At 51.1% G+C, this 20,345-nt stretch overlaps 1 protein-coding gene across 1 annotated transcript; it reads left to right on the top strand.

The window, feature by feature from the left end:
* The first annotated feature begins 13,093 nt into the window (after nucleotides 1–13,093).
* LOC128948685 (interferon-induced very large GTPase 1-like) lies at nucleotides 13,094–18,248 on the top strand. Its single transcript, XM_054293453.1, is given in 2 exon segments — nucleotides 13,094–15,411; nucleotides 15,413–18,248. Coding segments are annotated over 2 exon segments (5,154 nt in total).
* Nucleotides 18,249–20,345: the final 2,097 nt, after the last annotated feature.

The raw sequence follows: 20,345 nt of genomic DNA, 5'->3' as shown, positions 1-20,345 counted from the left end.
TGGGAATGCTGGACATGGTGCCCAGCAGTGTGAGAGGCCACAGAGCATCCCCAGTGCTTGTCCCCACTGCCAGCACGATCCCTGCTCTTCTCAGAGCTCTGGAGGTCCCATTCCCTGGCACAGGGATCTGTCCCACCTCGGGAATGCTGGACATGGTGCCCAGCAGAGTGAGAGGGTAGAGAGCATCCCCAGTGCCTGTCCCCACTCCACTCAGAGCTCTGGAGGTCCCATTCCCTGGCACAGGGATCTGTCCCATCTTGGGAATGCTGGACATGGTGCCCAGCAGAGTGAGAAAATGCAGAGCATCCCCAGTGCCTGTCCCCACTCCACTTGGAGATCTGGAGGTCACATTCCCTGGCACAGGGATCTGTCCCACCTCGGGAATGCTGGACATGGTGCCCAGCAGGTCCTGCAGAGAGCCCTGGGGTGGGCCAGGGGGGCAGACCCTACCCTTTATCCCCACAGCTCCAGCAGAGACTGGGACTTGTCCCACAGCTCAAACATCTTCCCAACATCACCCACCCAGAGGTGGCTGTGGCTGGACATCCCCAGGGCTCACAGCTCCTCCGGCACAGTGTGAGCTCCCGGCGTCCTTCTGGATTCTCCGTGTATTTTGTTTGGCTTGGTAATTTTGTGGCTGGAGTCCTTCTGGCCGTGTGTCCTCAGGAAGGGCTCTGTCCTCAGCTCTCCACGATATCCAGCTGCTGCAGAGCTGCCTTTCCCACCTCCCGGTGCACAAGACCCCCACTGAAGAACTGAGGACATCTCAGACATGTTTTAATGAGAATATTACTATTCCAATCAGTAATAAAAACCAGTTTCATGTCTGGGCTCTTGTGGTTTGATTCTGAGCAAACACCAGGCACCTACGAAAGCTGTTCCTTCAGAAAAAAAATTTAAAAAGGGTCATAAACTGAGGTGAGGATGAGGAGAAAAACATTCTAAGGGCAAACAAGGTTAAAATTTAAAGGTATAAAGTGAATTATTTATTAACAGAGTCAGAGAAGGATAATGAGAAATAAAAGAAGTTTTAAAACACTCTTTTTCCCCCTCAGCCCCTCCCTCTTTCCTGTCAACCATTAATGCACAGACTCAGATCAGTGGGGATACTGAGACGTTTATTGCAAGAAAAAAGATGGTTTTACATACCTCTTCAAGATACAGTATTTCCTTATAAGGTATTTCTTCACTATCACACATTGCCAAATCAGCAACATAATTTAATGTCCTTACACATGGCTGATCACAAGCTGTTCACTCATCCAGCAGGCTCCTCTCCATGATGCCTTGAGAGGCCATCCAGAACAGAAGCTGGACAGTGTTAAAGACATAAAGTAGATATTTATTAAAAAGGCTTTCTAAGGATATACCTTTGGCAGTGCAAGAGTCCGGCTGTGGCTATACCCAAGATGGACACCAGGTCATGAGTGTTCTCCCTTTTATAAGTTTTGGCCCATTTCCATATAGGGGTTAATTGTCCAATTACAGCTCCAGGTTATGTAGTCCCATTCTCCCAGATTGCTCTCTGTCACTATAGAGCACGACACAAAACAATAACACACAACTCCATCAGAAGGGTGAAAGAGAGAGATTTTTTTAAACCAACGTAGCTTTTATAGTTCTTCCAGATATTAACACCCATCTAACACATGTACAGTGCCCATTGGCCATAAAAGAGAAACAAAGTTCTCAGCAGACAACCAGAGAGCCACGTCACTCGGCGAGTCCCACCATGTCAGACTGCGCCCTTTTCTGACTCAGAGATGGGGCAACTGAGAGGCGTTTTCAAAACTTTTAGTCCATTTTCAGTCTCATGTGAAGGGTGAGACAATGCAGATGTTATAATTCATGCCATTGCAATCAGAAGCCAATTATTCCCTAATCACAATACACTGTAAGTGTTTCTTGGCCTATCAGCTTTTGCCACACCATGCTCTAGTTGCCTTAAAACCAAAAATCTAAAATTACTCCTTATGGGTCCTACTACAATGCATCTGTCATAGTTCTATTTCTCCAAAGTATCCAGTCTTATTTGCAAGGCCATCTTTTGAAACTTGTTTCTAGTTCCATTTCTCTCTCAACAATGTATTTCTAATTCCAAAACATTTCTAAATCATCATTCTTTATCTCAAGGTTTGCATACAGATGCACACTATGTGAACCTTCTGTCAGGCTTTGAGAATTCTCTACAAATTAATTTCTCACCCCATGTTTCTGTGATGGTGACCACGTCATAGCTTTGCTGCTGCACCATGGCTTCCAGCTCTTCCTGTTATTCATGCTGTGTGCATTTGTTTACATGTACTTGTGCTGAGCTGTGGCTTTCACCCCTAGCTTTGGCTTACCACACTTGGGGCTGCTTCTGTCTTCTTTTCACACATAATCTCCGGCATTTGTGGATTTTTTTTTTTGACCATGCACTGTCTGGGGTTTTGGGGGCTGCAGTGAGAACCAAAACCTGGGTTTGGAAGGGGGGTGGGGGGTGCAGTGAGCCCCAGGGTTTGGTAGGTTTGCAGTGACACCCAGGGGCTTGGGGACAGGGGGTTGGTGCTGCAGTGAGACCTGGGATTTTGGCAGGGGGCTGCAGGGGAACCTGGAGTTTGGGGATGGGATGTTGCAGGGAAATTTGGGTTTTGGGGTGAGACTCCAATGAGACATTGGAATTTCAGGGTATGGAGAGCTCTGCAGTGAGACCCCGGTTTGGGGAGGTTGCAGGGAAATACAGGGTTTAGGGGGATGGTTGCACTGAAACCCGAGGTTTGTGTGTTGGGGGGCTGCAGAGAGACCCAGGGTTGTGTGGCAGAGGAATTGCAGTGAGTGAGAGCTGGGATTTGGGGGGCTGTGGGTGCAGTGAGGACCAGAATGGTTAAGGAGTGACCGTGTGTGACATGGGATCCCCCTTGCTGGAATGATCAGGGTGTGACTGGGAGCTTCTCCTCCTGGGCTAGGGTCCAGGGAGGCAGTGGTGACCAGTCCCTGCACACAGCCAGCTCTGGAGCTGTGCCCCTATGAAGGGAGTGCAGAGGGGTCTGTGGGTTTCCCTGGAGCAGGGTCAGCCCAGGAACTGCCCCCATGGAGCTCAGGACCACCGTGCTCCTGCCCTGTGGGTGCTCCCTGCAGTCACACCCATGGAACCCACGTCATTCCTGTCGTGCCGAGCTGTGTCTTAGTTTTGGCTATTTTAGCCTTGGGAGAATTTCTATTCCAGCACAAATCTCGGTACTGGGTCATGTATTCCAGTCTTGATTTAAGCATTGAGGCTTGGGGTGGCCTGCCCTTTGCAGCTTCCAAAGCTGGGTTACCTTGTCAGACTCACAAATGGGGCTGGCAGGGACCTTAAAGCTCATCCAGTGCCACCCCCTGCCATGGGGAGACCTTAGTCTCTTCCAGTGCCTGAAGGGGTTCCAGGATGGGATATTGGAAATTAGGAATTCCTCCCTGTAAAGGTGGACAGACCTTGGCACAGGATGTCCAGTTCTGGGATTCCATGATCCAGGCTAAGGGGAGCAGAGTGAGTGGTTTCCAGACAGGAGCCCCAGGCTGTGCCCAGCTCCTGCTGCCATCCATGGAATCATAGAATCATTAAGGCTGGAAAAGACCTACAACATCCTCAAGTCAACTTCTTACAAGAAATGTTTTCACCCCAAAACACGCAGCAGCAGTTTCCTCTTTCACACTGCTGCAGGAAAACACATGATTTAGAGGAAAGCAGTTCCTGCTCCCCCACAGCCCCCATAAAAGGGGTTACAGCTCCCCACAAAACAGCCAGAGATGTTTGAGCTCTGCTGGACTACTCCTAGCACAGGACCTGCAGGGCCCGGAGCGGGAAGGTAGGGGATGGGCATGGGCATGGGCAGGGGCATGGGCATGGGGATGGGCACGGGCATGGGGATGAGCTGCGGGACTGGGAGCCGGGAGCAGCCGGGAGCGGGATCTTGTTGCTCTCCTGCCTCCTGTTCCCTGTGCTTTGCCAGGGCTGGGGAGATGGCAGGGCAGGAGCAGAGGGGGCTGAGGGCAGCGGGCGGGCGCTGTGCGCTCCGAGCGTGGGCTGCAGGAAGCCGCCTTTGCTGGCACCGCTTTGGGCAGCTCGGGGGAGCCGTGTGCGCTGCGGGGGCTGAGCTGGGAGGGCCCCGGGCTCAGAGCGGTGGGAGCGGAGCGGCGGGGGAAGGAGGAGGGATGCGGGGATGCAGGGGCACGGGGAAGGCTGCAGAGGCGCACAGGCTGTCCCGAGAGCCGGCAGCGGGGCTGGCCGGGCACAGATGGCGAGCGGAGCCCCTTCCCTGCCGCCAGCCCGTGCCCGGCCGGGAAACGCTCCCCGCAGGCGGGGCCGACCCTGCCCGGCCCGGGCACCCCCAGCCCCGCGGTGGGGCCGGATGGCTGCGCTCCCCTGAGGGCAGGAGCCGGGGGCATCATTCCTTTTCCTGCCCCTGCAGGGAGGGTGGGATTCTCCTCTCTTACAGTCTAAGCATCACCACCCCGAGCGCTCGGGTCCCTGGGACAGCCCCACAAAGGCAGCAGTGTTCCCAGAGCCCCTTTCCCTGGGCCAGGGCTGCGGAAAACACTCTCGGGGGGCTGTTCCTGTGAAACGGGGTGCAGGCATTCCCATGGCAGGTCCTGCTGCCAGCCTTGCTGCTTCCCTCCTTTGCTTCCAAGGAGGAACTCGGTTCCGAGTTATGCCCTGAATGTGCTCAGTGCCTCTCGGCGGGCACTGACACAGTCGCATGGGGCTTTTCCCCTATTCCTGCAGCACTGGGAAGCCGTGCAGGGAGTGCCAAGGGTGCCTGGGGGCAGGTTCGGGGTGTGGCTGGGCTAGAGTTTATGTTGTTCGGGGCACCCTCTGACTCCTGAGACTGAACCAGTCCTCACAGTGCTCCAGTGGGAGAGAATGCGGGATGGAGCAGGGCTGGGACAAATGGCTCAAGTGACGAGCTCCAGCAGTGACCCTGAGCCAGCAGTTCCCATCCTGAGCAGCCGTCCTGCACTGAGGCTCTGCTGCCCAGGGAGCAGCTGGACATGTGCCTGTGAAAAACGTCAATCACTTCTTTTTAGAATTTTAAAAAATTTAATAGTGATAAAATGGTTCTAAAAAATAGTAATAAAATTAAAGTAATAAAAATTTGAACAATTGGGATTAGGATAATATGAGACAATAAAAACAAAGAGTTACAGATGGACCAGGTACCTTTCTCTGGGCAAAATAAGTCCAAAAAAGGACCCTTATAAACAGAGGATTAACCCTTAAAAGCAATAGCCCATTGCATATTCATGCATCTCATACATGATACATGAAATAAACACACAAGGAAACCTTCTCTTTTTGGATGCCTTTATTAAGTGATCAGCTCTGGGTGAGGGCCCGAGGGGGGTGCTCACACCACCACTGCTCCCTTTGGCCACACAGAAGAGGAGATAGACAGTTTTGCTTCACAGCAGAACTGGGGTTTCCCTCCTCACAGACATGCCTAGGAAGACAATGTTGGCTTGCAGTTTGGGGGTGTCATCCAAACCGAATACTATTAAAGTTATGATGACAGGACAGAATCTGGCTCTGGTCAATGATGTGTGATTTCCTGTGGTTCTTCCGGGTTAAAATCATAATTTATGTGCTGGTGTGTTCTTTTTGAGAGGGTCCATATAGTACCAACAGCCCCTCATTAAATTCAGTCTGGGTGCAAATCCTTCTGGGAGCAGGGGAAGTGGTTCCCATTGTAAAGGGATACAAATACAGGGTAAGACAGTAACACTTAACAGTGGCAACCAAAGGCAAGTCCCAGAACTCTCACATTCAACATTCAACAACAGACCAACACTTCAAATTAAGACCCTATCAACTTCGTCAAGATCAACTAGCAATTACCACTATGAAAAAGAGCTCCCATCTCCAGGGTTTTATTTCTCACAATACATAAACTTCATCCAAACAAAGAAGACTCTCTCGTCAATGTCAACTTCTTCCTCTTAATCTTGACAGCTGAGCGAGGTGGGAAGAAGTTTGTTTCTTCTGGTAATGGAGCAATAAATTCATTTTCTCTGAAAGATTTAGGTGTCCTGTGGCTGCTATCTGGTGCAAGTACCTCAAGGCTTTCTTAAAAAAATATCCCACATACAGAGTTTTAACTACAAAACTACACTTTCTATACAATTAAAATGTTAACACACCACTACTAATCAATACAACAGAATACATGTAGTAAATGTCTGCGTAGAGCCTTATAATATGCACTTTTCACATGAGCAAAGAAAACAATTGGTGTCTGAAATCCCTCCTGTGCTCTGCCAGCACACCCAGCTTTGCTCTGCTGCTGAACTGCCCTTGTCTTGAGCCAGGGGCTTTTCCTGTTTCTGCTGTCCCCCTCCTGTCCCCATCCTGCTGGTGGGAGCACACGAGCTGCTGGGGGGGCTCAGGGCCTGCTGGGATCCAAGCCCAGCGCTGCTTCTCCCCCCTCTCCGGGGCCCTGAGCTTCCCCCCAGCAGCAGCTGCGTGATGTGGGCAGTGGTGGGACACGGCCCTGCTGCCCCACTGGCAGTGCTGTTCCCCTGGCTCTGCCCCCTCCTCACCTTGTCTGCTGCCCCCAGAGCACAGATGTTCCCTGCACAGCCTCTCACCCATCAGCACCCCCAAGTCCTTCTCCTCAGGGCTGCTCTCAATCCATTCTCTTCCCAGCTTGTGTCTGGGCCTGGAATTGCCCTGACCCAGGGGCAGCACCTGCACTTGGCCTTGGTGACCTTCAGAGGCTTTGCTCTGTCCCACCTCTCCAGCATGTCCAGGTTGCTTCTGGTGGGGGAACATGGATGTAGGTCCCAGGTGAAACCCTGCTCTGGCCATGTCCCCAGAAGAGCCCTGAGGACTCTTTGTTGCCTGGGTGGTTGCCTGAGAAGGAAAAGGGTTGGCCTCCAGTGGTGGATGAATGCCAAATAATCCTGAGGCCTGAGCAGAGTTCTGGCCTGCGAAGTGATTGTTCGCAGCTTTGTCTACAGTGACTGCTTCTGGCAAGGCCTTCCAAGGAGGGGACACGCCCTATATGCTTAACCTGTTTTGTGACAATAGCTTGTGAATTTCCCTACCTCTTGGCCCGGTTGGACTCTGCTGGGGTAACTTTTGGTGGTCTTTCCACGGATGACCCCTCATCTGCCCTTCAACTACCGTGACTGAAGCCTCTCTCTGATGGACTGAGACATGAAAACCCTATATAGAAAAGCTCCCCCTTCCCAAGGACTTAAACTGAAACCCCTAACACAGAGGCGATGTGTGGGGGAGCCGACCTGACCAAAGCAAGATATTTGCCTGCGTTGGTGGCCATTGGACCAAGAAGACAATGGTTCTCGCCAGTGCTGAGAACACGGACTGTCTGTATCTGTCTTCAATGCCTTCTTTCCCCCTCAGCGATTTGAATAGACTTATTCTTTATTGTATCGGTTTCTCCTCAATGGTTTCGCTATCTGTTCCCCCTCCCTCAGCAATGGACTATAATAGAACCTTGAGTTAGGCAGGTTTTTGAGATCTCCCTGATGTGACAGGCATATTCCTTCAGCTGGACTACAAAGGATTTCATCTCTATGTTTAGTAGCTATATTCCTCTCTCTCTCTTTCTCCCCCCTCTTTTCTATTCTTTTCCTTTCCCTAATTCCTTTAACGCATTTACTGTGGTCATTCCATAAAGGTGCATTTGTTTTGATTGATGCTGCAATCCCCTTTCCATGTTGGTTTTGCACTCTGAGATCAGTAAAATGAACTGTCATGACTCCCCGCTCGTAGAGTGGATCGTGACACAATTGGAGGATATCCAAACTCCAGTGCTTCTTTTGAGGCTGTGGAGCAGGATTTGTGTGTCCACACGCCAAGGGAAAAGCAATCCAGGCACCCTGCTCTGGTTGGGTGTTGAATGTCCTCTGCCAAACCCCAGAGCTCTGTTACTGTCAGGTGTGGGGTGTCCCCTGCCAAGAAAGCTGCAGCCAGGCCGTGTTCCTGATTTGCTTCCTGTGTGGAGAGGTGTCCAAGGAAGGCCAGGTTGGATGGTGCCTGGAGCAAGCTGGGACAGTGGAAGGTATCTCTGTGTTGGAATGGAGCTGCCGCTGCTTCACTGGGAATTCCATCCCAGCCCCTTACAACTCTTTGAGGGAAGAATTCCTGCTTGATCTCAGGGGCTGATCTCTTTGGAGGTTGCCTCTGGTCTCCCTGGGTTGTTCAGAGCATAGAGCTGATGTGATGGCACAAACAAGCATCTCCACCCATCCCTCCTCACTTCAGATCTTGGGGTGTTCACCTGTAGAGATTAAGGCTCCAACAAGAGCTCAGAGCCCCTTCCAGGGACTAAAGGGTTTCCAGGATGGGATACTGGGAATTAGGAATTCCTCCCTGTAAGGGTGGACAGACCTTGGCACACGATGTCCAGTTCTGAGATTCCATGATCCAGGCTAAAGGGAGCAGGGTGGGCGGTTTCCAGCCAGGAGTCCCAGGCTGTGCCCAGCTCCTGCTGCCTTCCATGGAATCATAGAATCATTAAGGCCAGAAGAGACCTTCCAACATCCTCAAGTGCACCTCTCACAAGAAACATTTTCACCCCAAACCAGGCAGCAGCAGTTTCAGTTTCACACTGTTGCAGGAAAACACATGATTTACAGGAAAGCAGTAGCTGCTCCCCCACTACCCCCATAAAAGGGGAAGCAGCTCCCCAAAAGAGCCAGAGCTGTTTGGGCTGTGCTGGACTTCTCCGAACACGGGAGCTGCAGGGCCCGGAGGGAGAAGGTGATGGGGATGGGGGTGGGGACGAGGATGGGCATGGGCATGGGGATGGGGGTGGGCGTGGGCATGGGCATGGGCATGGCCATGAGCTGCGGGACTGGGAGCCGGGAGCAGCCGGGAGCGGGATCTTGTTGCTCTCCTGCCTCCTGTTCCCTGTGCTTTGCCAGGGCTGGGGAGATGGCAGGGCAGGAGCAGAGGGGGCTGAGGGCAGCGGGCGGGCGCTGTGCGCTCCGAGCGTGGGCTGCAGGAAGCCGCCTTTGCTGGCACCGCTTTGGGCAGCTCGGGGGAGCCGTGTGCGCTGCGGGGGCTGAGCTGGGAGGGCCCCGGGCTCAGAGCGGTGGGAGCGGAGCGGCGGGGGAAGGAGGAGGGATGCGGGGATGGAGGGGCACAGGGAAGGCTGCAGAGGCGCACAGGCTGTCCCGGGAGCCGGCAGCGGGGCTGGCCGGGCACAGATGGCGAGCGGAGCCCCTTCCCTGCCGCCAGCCCGTGCTCGGCCGGGAAACGCTCCCCGCAGGCGGGGCCGACCCTGCCCGGCCCGGGCACCCCCAGCCCCGCCGTGGGGCCGGATGGCTGCGCTCCCCTGAAGGCAGGAGCCGGGGGCATCATTCCTTTTCCTGCCCATGCAGGGAAGGTGGGATTCTCCTTTCTTACAGTCTAAGCATCACCACCCGAGCGCTCCTGTCTCTGGGACAGCCCCACAAAGGCAGCAGTGTTCCCAGAGCCCCTTTCCCTAGGCCAGGGCTGCGGAAAACACTCTCGGGGGGCTGTTCCTGTGAAACGGGGTGCAGGCATTCCCATGGCAGGTCCTGCTGCCAGCCTTGCTGCTTCCCTCCTTTGCTTCCAAGGAGGAACTCGGTTCCGAGTTATGCCCTGAATGTGCTCAGTGCCTCTCTGCGGGCACTGACACAGTCGCATGGGGCTTTTCCCCTATTCCTGCAGCACTGGGAAGCCGTGCAGGGAGTGCAAGGGTGCCTGGGGGCAGGTTCAGGGTGTGGCTGGGCTGGAGTTAATGTTGTTCGGGGCAGCCTCTGGCTCCTGAGACTGAACCAGCACTGGCAGTGCTCGATTGGGAGAGAATTTGGGATCGGACAGGGGTGGGACAAGTGGCTCAAGTGGACAACCTCCAGCAGAGACCCTGAGCCAGCAGTTCCCATCCTGAGCAGCCGTCCTGCACTGAGGTTCTGCTGCCCAGGGAGCAGCTGGACATGAGCCTGTGAAAAATACAAATCGCTTGTTTTTAGAATTTAAAAAAGTTTAATAGTAATAAAATGGTTTTTAAAATAGTAATAAAATCACAGTAATAACAATAACAATTGGGATTAGGACAATACGAGATAATAAAAACAAAGAGTTACAGACAATTTGAATGCCTTTTTCTGGGCAAAATAAGCCCAAAAAGGACACATGTTAACACAGGATTAACCCTTAAAAACAATAGCCTGTTGCATATTCATGCATCTCATACATGATACATAAATTCCAATCAAACAAAGGATTCTGTCTGGTCCGTGGCAACTTCTTCCTCTTAATTCTGACAGCATCTTCAGGGCTGAGCAAGGTGGGAAGCAGTTAGTTTCTTCTGATAATTGCAGAGTAAATTAATTTTCTTTGAAATATTTAGGTGTCCTGTGGCTCCTATCGGGTGTCAGTACCTCATCCCTTTCTTAAGAAAATATCCCACATAGATAATTTCTATTTAAACTACAAAAGTTACATTTTAACTACAAAACTACATTTACTATACTATTAGAATGTTAATGCAGCACTACTAATGAATACAACACAATACATCTAGTAAATATCTGCGTAGAGCCGTATAATATGCACTTTTCACATGAGCAAAGAAAACAATTGGTGCCCAAAGTCCCTCCTGTGCTCTGCCACCTCACACAGCTTTGCTCTGCTGCTGAAATGCCCTTATCTCAAGCCAGCAGCTTTTCCTGTTTCTGCTGTCCCCTCCTGTCCCCATCCTGCTGGTGGGAGCACACGAGCTGCTGGGGGGGCTCAGGGCCTGCTGGGATCCAAGCCCAGCGCTGCTTCTCCCCCCTCTCCGGGGCCCTGAGCTTCCCCCCAGCAGCAGCTGCGTGCTGTGGGCAGTGGTGGGACAGGGCCCTGCTGCCCCACTGGCAGTGCTGTTCCCCTGGCTCTGCCCCCTCCTCACCTTGTCTGCTGCCCCCAGAGCACAGATGTTCCCTGCACAGCCTCTCACCCATCAGCACCCCCAAGTCCTTCTCCTCAGGGCTGCTCTCCATCCATTTTCTTCCCAGCTTGTGTCTGGGCCTGGAATTGCCCAGACCCAGGGGCAGCACCTGCACTTGGCCTTGGTGACCTTCAGAGGATTTGCTCTGTCCTACCTCTCCAGCATGTCCAGGTTGCTTCTGGTGGGGGAACATGGATGTAGGTCCCAGGTGAAACCCTGCTCTGGTCACATCCCCAGAAGAGCCCTGAGGACTCTTTGCTGCCTGGGCAGTTATCAGTGGAGGAGAAGGGTTGGCCTGCAGTTCTCCCTGGAATGAATCTACCATGCTCATGGGTTGCCTTGTGCTGACTGTCTGCTCTTCTCCTTTAAGTTTTGGGCCTTTTATTCCTGGTGTTCTTTCTCCTGAGTTCTCTAGGAGTTCTCATCTTCTTCTCCACACCCTGCTTTCTGCCCCAGGCCTGCCCTTGCTGCTGCGCTGTGTCCCCTGAGCTGGGGCCCTCGGCTGCCGGTGTCTGCTGGGAAGCCAAGGCTGGGAGCAACGGGAGCATCTGCTGTGAGGTGGGTGAGGGAAATCAGAGCCCACTGCCCTTGCACACATTGCCCAAATCTGCAGGGATTCCTGAGGGAAAGCCTCCCCTGAAGGCTCTGGAAGGGTACAGGAGCCCTCAGATCTATTGGACCTGAGTCGAATTCCCTTGGATCAATTCCTGTGCTGGTGACAGTGTTGGGGTGTTGGTGGGACAGAAGCTGAATGCCAAGATGGATTTTTTGCAAGGAATAAATCTCTCCAGTATCCAAGTGAACTGAGACTGGGACAATGCTCAGAGTTGTGTGAAAGAGTCAAAACCCCAAAGGCTTAAAAGCAGGTGCCCAGTTGAAGGTTTGAAGGCACTTTTCCTCCTGTCACCAGAGATTTTGAACTTGGTGGCTCCGTGGTGGCTGAAGCCAAGACTGCCACCAATGGGCACCTGCCTGAGACTCCCTGTGCTAACGAGCAGCAGATCACAGAGGGCACCTCTCTGAGTTGGCTCCCAGCATTTCCAGTCTCTCCTGAAGGGCCACCAGGATGTCCCAGGCACAGCTGTGGGCAGGGACAAGGTGGATTTTCCCCTGCACTGGGGTGGGCCCCTGAGGGTGCCAGGAAGCAGCTCCTGGGAAGAGGCCAGAGAGGGGTGAGGGAGGGGCTGCGCTGGCAGCTGGAGCAGGAGCACAGCTCAGAGCCCATGGGGGGCATGGGGGGAGTGTGTCTGGGGAGTGTGGGGTGCCATGGGGGGAGTGTGTGAGCACTGCCTCCGGGTGCTGGGAGCAGCAGGCTGGGCCAGGCAGTGAGCAGGGCAGCCGTGGGCTGGGCAGAGGGTGCAGGATGCAGGCAGGGCTGTTGGATGGGCAGAGGGGCTGTGCCAGTGCTCCAGGGAGCCAGGAATGGCCCCGGCTGTCTGCACTTGTGGATGGAGGAGTTGTGCTGGGAGGATGTGGGTGATGGTGAAGGCAGCACCTCGTCCAGGGCAGGTTGTGCGGCTGAGGGAGTCTGTGTGTATCTCTGTGTTTGTGTCTCCATGTCAGTATCTCTGTCTCTGTCTTTCTGTGCTGTCTCTGGGATACAGACTCAGCTTCAGGGTTGATCCTGCAAACAGGAAAGCAACAGGCACATTCAGAGTGCTAGGAAGGAGACTCTGGCTTTTGTGACATCCCAGGGTTGGCTCTAGCAGCCGGGTGGGAGCAATCCCCAGGGCTGCAGCTCCTGCAGAGCCTCTGCCAGGAGCCTCTGACAACACCTTAGGGAAAGTCTCTGTTCTTCCTCCACAGCCATGGCTTCGCTGGAGGACACACAGGAGGAGGATGCAAAGGCCCAGCTCCTGGCAGAGGCATTTGAGAAGGAAGGACTGGATGCTGGGTACTGGCTGCCCAAAGTGACACAGATCCTGGGAATCAAGTGCAGAGAAGCCCTGCAACATCTGGAATATGAGGACTACCACAAGCTGGAGTGTGAGGCACGGCACCCGTGGGAGAAAAGGGCACTTCAGAAACTTCTTAAAATACCAGATGAAGTGTCCTCCATCAGTGTACAATCCTTCTCCCAGACTGAGCACCAACTTCCCCGATGTCCCAAAGTTGCTGACCTTCAAGAGCTCATCAATACACTAGAGCAAATGAAGGAGCACGTGCATACTGTCACAGACACACCAAAATGCTCAGCTTCTGTTCATGAAGCAAAGAAAGAAGCCACCCAGACCAGTAGCCTCACCACTAATTCCTTAATCCAGGCTATCCAAGAATGGGCTGAGAATCTCCTCCAAAAGCACACTGGAGGCAAAGACTGGGAGAGGCTGAAATGGGACCTGGACTTCTTGATCAGTGCATGCTTGGATGACAAATGGGATGAACAGAGGATGCAGAACACACTCAGAGATCTGGAAGACACTCTTCCAACACCTGAGCCCCCCAGTCAGTCCCAGTCCGAGTCAGAGAGCAGTGAGTCCAAAGAAAATGAAGCCACTGCAAACCAGGAGTTCCTCCAGCTGCTCAAGCGCCTTGGACTGGAAGGTGACTATCCAAGGAAAATGGGGATGGGAGATTTCCACACCATCTGCAAGACATCTCTGCAGGACGGCCAGCCCAGAGAGGACAAGGAACTGCCATTTTACTTCTTGCAAAAGCTGTTAACCGTGGATTACCGGGTGAGGTACCTGACTTGCTGGGATGACAGCAACCCAGGCCTTGCACCTGTGCCACAAAGAAGAGAGCCAGAACTCCAACAATCAGACTCCTTTGAAAACTTTCTTGATGATTCTGAGGAAGCCTCCCTTGAACCTGAAAGCATGGACAGCCATGTGCACCCCATGGACCTGCAGATGGCCATTTTCCATTGTGCTGATGACTTCCTGAGACAGTCCCTGGCAACCAAGCTGGCATTCTGCCAACTGGCGCTGCCTCTGCTGGTGCCCAACCCGGACTCTTCACGCATTGAGTTCCCGCTCTACTCCCTCAGCCAAATCCAAAGGAGCTGGAAAGAGGTGGACAAGTCAGGAAAGCCAGCCCAAACAAAGAGTTACAGCAACAAACTCATCTTTCAGGCACAGACACCCATTGTGTCCTTCATCCGCATTGGCAGCTCAGCCTCCTTTTCCAAGTCCCAGCTCCTCAATGCTCTGCTCAGCAAACGCAAATACGACACTTTCTTCCACCGCCACTGCAGAGGCAGCACCAGAGAGCGTTTGCTGATGGAAGGGCTGGTGGAGATCGCCTGGTACTGCCCTGGTGGAAGCCCTGATGACACCTTTGAGCGCTGCGTGGCTTTCTGTAACCTGCATGGAGATGCCAGGGATCACGGAGCACAGCTGCAGTTCCTGCAGGAGATATCTGCTGTCAATGTGGCTCTTGTGTCTGACTGGGAGCACATGGACAACAGGGGGAAAAAGCTTCTGCAGGAGCTGTGGCAGTCACAAAGGCCTTTGGTTTGTCTTCTCACAGAAAAAGAAAAGGTTCCAGCTGGACAAGCCAGCAAAAAAATAAAAATAGGGATCAAGAACAGAAATGAAGCAGAACTGGTGGACCAGCTGACCAAGACAATTGGGAATCTCCTGGAGGGTTCTAATACACGTTGCAGTCTGGAGGCCTGCGTGGACAAAGCTCGCCAGCACGGATTCATAGTGGATGCACATCGAGCTGCGTGTGTGACAGCCAAAGCAAAGGCAAAGGAACTGGTGGAGCTTCTGAAGAAAGAGAAGCCATCTGAGATCAAATCCCGGCTGCTGCCGCTGCAAGGAAAACTGTGGCACCAGTGGTGCCAAAAGGACAAAGAACTCACTCGCTTGCAGGAGAAGGGGAATAAGAGCATTGAGCATCATCGCAGCCAAATTGAATATGAGAAGAAAGCAATAAGAAGAATGCAACTTGAGCGAGCTTTCCCTCTTAACCCACTGATGAAATCATTCCTTCGCTTTCTCCAGGCCCAGCCAGCAGATACCAAGAAATACTTCCTGCACTGGATGAAGGTCTTTATGGACGAGCTGTCTTGTGGTCGCCTTGAAGAACTGAGGGGAGACTATCACAAGTTATGGTCTCAAATCCAGACAGGAAAGAAAAGCAAGGAAAAACCCAGTGGCAATGATGAGTTGCTGAGTCGCTTGGATGCTGTCTCTGATGAAATCAACGATTCATCCATCGGCCTGGAGCACCTTCTGAGGGAGGTCGGGCAGATTTATGAAGCTCTGCCATTTATGAACTCCACAAATGACAATTTTGTCAAACTGCCAGAAATTGCAGCAGATCTGATGGTTTCAGGGTATCCCATGGAGCTGATGGATGGGGACGCTTCTTACCTGCCCTTGCGCTGGGTGGGAGCAATCTTTGACAGCTTAATTGGGAGGCTGGGGGACAAACGAGTGTTTGTGCTCTCCGTGCTCGGCATCCAGAGTACAGGCAAGTCCACCCTGCTGAATGCCATGTTTGGTCTGCAGTTCAACGTCAGGGAGATGCACCCGCGGAGCCTTCATGCAGCTCATCCCAGTGGGCGAGGAGCTGCAGCAAGACTTGGGCTTTGATTTTGTGCTGGTGGTTGACACAGAGGGACTCCGTGCCATCGAGATGGCCAATAAACAGTCCCTGAACCATGACAACGAGCTGGCCACCTTTGTCATTGGTGTTGGCAACTTGACTGTGATCAATATCTTTGGAGAAAATCCATCAGAAATGCAGGATGTTCTCCAGATCGCTGTGCAGGCTTTCCTGAGGATGAAGAAAGTCAATCTTTCCCCAAGCTGCCTCTTTGTCCACCAAAATGTGGGAGAAGCAACTGCCAAGGAGCAGAACATGGAAGGACGAAGGCGCTTGCAGGAAAAGCTGGATGAAATGACTGTGGTCGCTGCTCGGCAGGAATTCTGTGACGTCTCCTCCTTCAGCGATGTCATTGGCTTTGATGTGAACACCCACATTCACTACTTTGCTCACCTGTGGGAAGGAAACCCCCCAATGGCACCACCCAACCCCACCTACAGTCAGCACATCCAGCAACTCAAGAGAAAAATGCTCCAGGCTGCCAAGAAGCAGTCGCAGCGCAGCATTTTGAGGCTCTCAAGCCTGAAAGATCGTATTGGTGACCTCTGGAATGCTTTGCTGAATGAAAACTTTGTGTTCAGCTTCAAGAATTCCCTGGAGATTGCTGTGTACAGGAAACTGGAAACTGCCTTTAGTCACTGGACCTGGAGGCTGAGGAGTCACATCTTAGATGTACAGATGAGACTGGACAACAAAATTCGCAATGGGGACTTGCAGAATGTCACCATAAAATACCTTGAAGGGCTGGTGCAAGAGACAAGTGATGCCATTGAGGAAGAAGTGGAAAAGTATTTCAAGGAAGACAAAGACCGTGAGACACTGGTCCAGTGGAAATCAAGCACAGAGCTGAAACTGAAAGAACTAAAAGAGACTCTTCTTCGTGAAACAAAAAAGAAATGTGAGAATCTTACTGAGCTACAGAAGGAGCAGAGGAAACTGGATGCAAGGAAGTTGGAATATGAAGATGAGCTCCTGAGAAGGAGTCGAGATCTGGCTGTGAGTCTGAAAGGGAAGAGCCTCAGTGAGAGAGAATTGAAGGACAACTTTACCTCTGTCTGGAACAAGTGGATTGCGGAAGTCTCCCGTGTTGCTCCTCCTCCAGAACAGGTGGATATTGATGCAGAAATTGAAGATGTCCTTCTTGAGCACTTTAAGGAGCCAGGTATCCATTCACGGATCCTGTCATTTCCCAAAGGCAGAGGATTTTCTTTTGATCCAGAGAAACACATCATGAAAAAAAAGTATTTCAACCTTATCCAAGATTTCAGGAGCCTTTCCAATGCTGATGTGATGAAATTTCAGCACATCACAGACGACATCATAGCCTGTGTGAGGGCAAACATTACTAAGAAGGAAGAGGAGAAACGGAATTACAGTCGAAATTTTATTCATGAAATACTCAATGAAGTACAGAAAGGTGTCAACTCTCTCCCCAGCAATCCAAAAGATATTCTTAACAAAGATTACAACATAGATTTGTCTCTCTATCTGTGCAGAATGGCAGCAGAAAGGTTTAAAGCCATGCACAAAGCATTCCAAAAGGCAAATGATCCAGTTGTGTACTTGAGCAGCAAGAGAGAAGATTTCTTCCAATGTTTCCAGATTTCCTGCCAAGGAGCCACTTCTGTCACAACTTTTGCTGCTTTCCTTTGTGACAAGATTCAACCAGCTCTTCGCCAGGCAGTCTATGAGAGGACAGCTAAAGACATTGCTGAGGACATGCGGGACAAACTCACAGATTTCAGGGGCAACAGAGCCAATCTGGAAGTTTGCATCCTGAGATACCTGGCAGAACAGGAAAATTTTGAGTATTTCAAGCAGTACCTTATGTCTCCAAAACAGTTTTGTGAGAGTTACATTGAGACACGAGTTAGGAATTACTGTTTAGATGGGAGTAGGAGGCTGAGGGTGTTTTTAGATGACTCCCTCAATCTTCTCCATCGAAACATCCTTTCAGCTGTTTCTTCATCAAACCGAGCTGTCAAAGACAGAGAAGACAGGGAAGACAGAGTCTCTCTCTGGCTGGATAAATTTTGTAGGGAACTGTCCGAGGTGATCAACTTGCCCAGAAGTGACCTGAAGGGCATCGAGCACCAGGAGGTCACAGACATTGAGTTCCTGAGCAGTGCCATGGCAGAAGCTCTGAATGACCTGAAGGAAAGGCTCATGAAAGAATTTGCTGGTGCAGACCTGAGCTCATTTTCAAGGCAGCCTCACACCATCCTGGCCGAGCATTTTTCGGGGTGCTGGGAGCAGTGTCCCTTTTGTGGGGCTGTCTGCACAAACACCATGTGGAATCATGATGGAGACCATCACGTGGTCTTCCATCGCCCACAAGCTTTGAAGGGATGGGGGTGGATTGGGACAGGCCAGCTGATCATTGATATTTGTTCCAGCCTTGTTGCAAGTGATATGTTATTCAGACTTCATGGCAATGAAAGGTTCCCTTACAAAACATACCGTGATGCTGGACCTCCTTATTCCAATTGGAACATTCTTCCTGACTCATCCATGCAGGCATACTGGAAATGGTTTGTGTCTCATTTCAGGACACAGCTTGAAGGTTTGTACAATCAGAAATTTCAGGGTAGAGGAGAAATCCCTGAGGCGTGGCAGAGAATTACCAAGGAAGAAGCTCTGTCTGAGCTGGACAAGCATTACGCCACATCCATGGGAAGAAGATCTAGAGCAGCTTTGCAGTTTAGAAGAACTTTGTGCCAGACTGTCCACAAAATGCAGTTACAATGATGACATTCTCAAACCATGTTCACATAATGGCATCTAACTTTTCCCAGATTTCGTGAAATAAGGCAAGTTTCTGTGGCTGTCTCTCAGCAACACCTCACTTCATGAGAAAGCCAGAATCCTCTTGCGTCTGATCTTCTTAAAGCACCTTGTGGACCTCAAGAATTAGAAATTCTTTGCTCATTAGCAATGGAATTTTGTGTTGAGTTTCAGTACCAGGGAAATCCACAATTAAATGTTACTCCCCATCATCCTGTGTACAGAAACTCAAGCTTGTGGTGCAATGGTACTCCCCCATTGCCCCTTAGGGTGAAATTGCTGACCTAGATGAGTCGCCACGGCAATTGTCAAAAAGATATTAGCTCATTTGTAGAGATAGAGCCTGGAAGGCATTCCCTCAAAAATTAAAAGTGCTCCATGTGGCATTGGACAGCTCACTGTGACAGCATCTAATGTTAAAAAAAGCCATCAAGAGAAAACATAGAGAAAAAAGATTTGCCCATCATTATGAAGAAAACTGTAATATCAATTTCAAACCCTAGAGCCCTGCCAAACAAGTTACATCAGCTATATTTCTACCTCAACTTCCCTCAAGTGAGGCATTAAAAAAATGAAACCAATTGGGGTGTTAGCTGAGCAAAGTCAATACTACTTCCATTGAAATTAGTAACATGATGACATAAGTTATTGCTGCCAAAATTCAACCTTACAGAACAGAGCCGCCATTGATTTTCCTTTACTGGCCCATAAAGATAGTTGTGAGAATTTTGAAGGACTTCGTATGAACTTGTCCGACCATTCAATGTCCATCCACAAACAACTCCAAAAACTGAGAGATTTTACATATCAAATTAAAACAAATGATAGATCATAGTTAGATGACTTGTTTGAAAGATAAGTTTTACAACTTAGACAAAAGAACTTTGCCAAATAGGTTTATAGGTATTGACTGTTATCGTAGCAATGTTAGTGATAGTGCCTTGTGTACTTCACTGTGCATGAAAAATGATGAACAAGGCCATCAAAAAAGTTTTTTCTACCCAAAAGAGATGGCAAATGTGAGAAATAGATTTGTGGAGAGTTCTCAAGGCCTGACAGAAGGCCCACACAGTAAGCATCTGCATGCAAACTTGAGGTAAGAAATGCTAACTTAGAAATGCCATAGAATAAGACAAATATGGTTGAGAAAGAAATAGAGCTAGAAAAAAGTTTCAAAAAATGGTCCTGCAAATAAGATTAGATACTTTAGAGAAATGCAACCATAAAAAATCCATTGTAAGAGCACTCACCAGGGGCAGTTTTAAATTATTTGATTTAAGGCATCTACAGCATAGTGTAGCAAAAAACATATAAGTCAAGAAATGCTTATAATGTTTTGTAATAAAGAAATAGTCAGCTTCTAATTGTGATGGTGTGAATTGGAACATCTGTATTGTCTCACACTTCATAGGAGACTGAAAAATTGAATAAAAAGTTTTTAAAGCGCCTCTCAATTGCCCCATCTCTGGGTCAGAAACGAGCTAAAATCTGACACCTCAAAAGCAGTTTTCCTGCAGCAAGGAGGTATCCTGCTCGGAGAAATGGCTGCAGGGCCTGAGGCCAGCTCCACGGTGGCTGCCAGCTGGGCTGCTTGGCTTTTGGGTGTCATCCTTCCCTCCCTCATTGAAGCCTCCTGGATCAACTGAGGCTGTTCTCCCAGCAGGAGCTGTTGTGCCTGCAGGCTCAGGAAAGCAGTGACGCGACTGCCCCAGGCTCAGGCAGTGCTTTCACTCCCTGTCTCAGGGGTGCTGTGTCTCTCTCCAGGACAGCCGCTCCTGCTCAGGTGCCTGGGGCTGCTGCCCTTCCCTCCAGCCCTCAGCCCCAGCAGGAGCTGCTCCTGCCCTTGGCCCCTCTGCTGAGCAAAAGCCTTTGGAGTGCCCCATGTGGAGAATCCTGTCTGCCAGCACCTTCTGCAGCAGCCCTCGGGGCAGTGCTGGTGCTGCCCAGGCAGGCTGGTGGCACCAGAGCCGTGCTCTGGAGAAGGTGGCACCAGCTGGCTCTGCCCCAGGGAGCTGTGGGGGCTTTTGCTGTGCAGGTGCTGCAACCCCGCTGGCAATGGGA

Source organism: Melozone crissalis, unplaced genomic scaffold, assembly GCF_028551555.1.
Source record: "Melozone crissalis strain CALT ecotype California unplaced genomic scaffold, PUWL_Pcris_2 ptg000150l_1, whole genome shotgun sequence".
NCBI classification, from domain to species: Eukaryota; Metazoa; Chordata; class Aves; order Passeriformes; family Passerellidae; genus Melozone; species Melozone crissalis.
The sequence above is the reverse complement of the archived record's forward strand: the minus strand, read 5'-3'. Positions and strand labels throughout refer to the sequence as shown.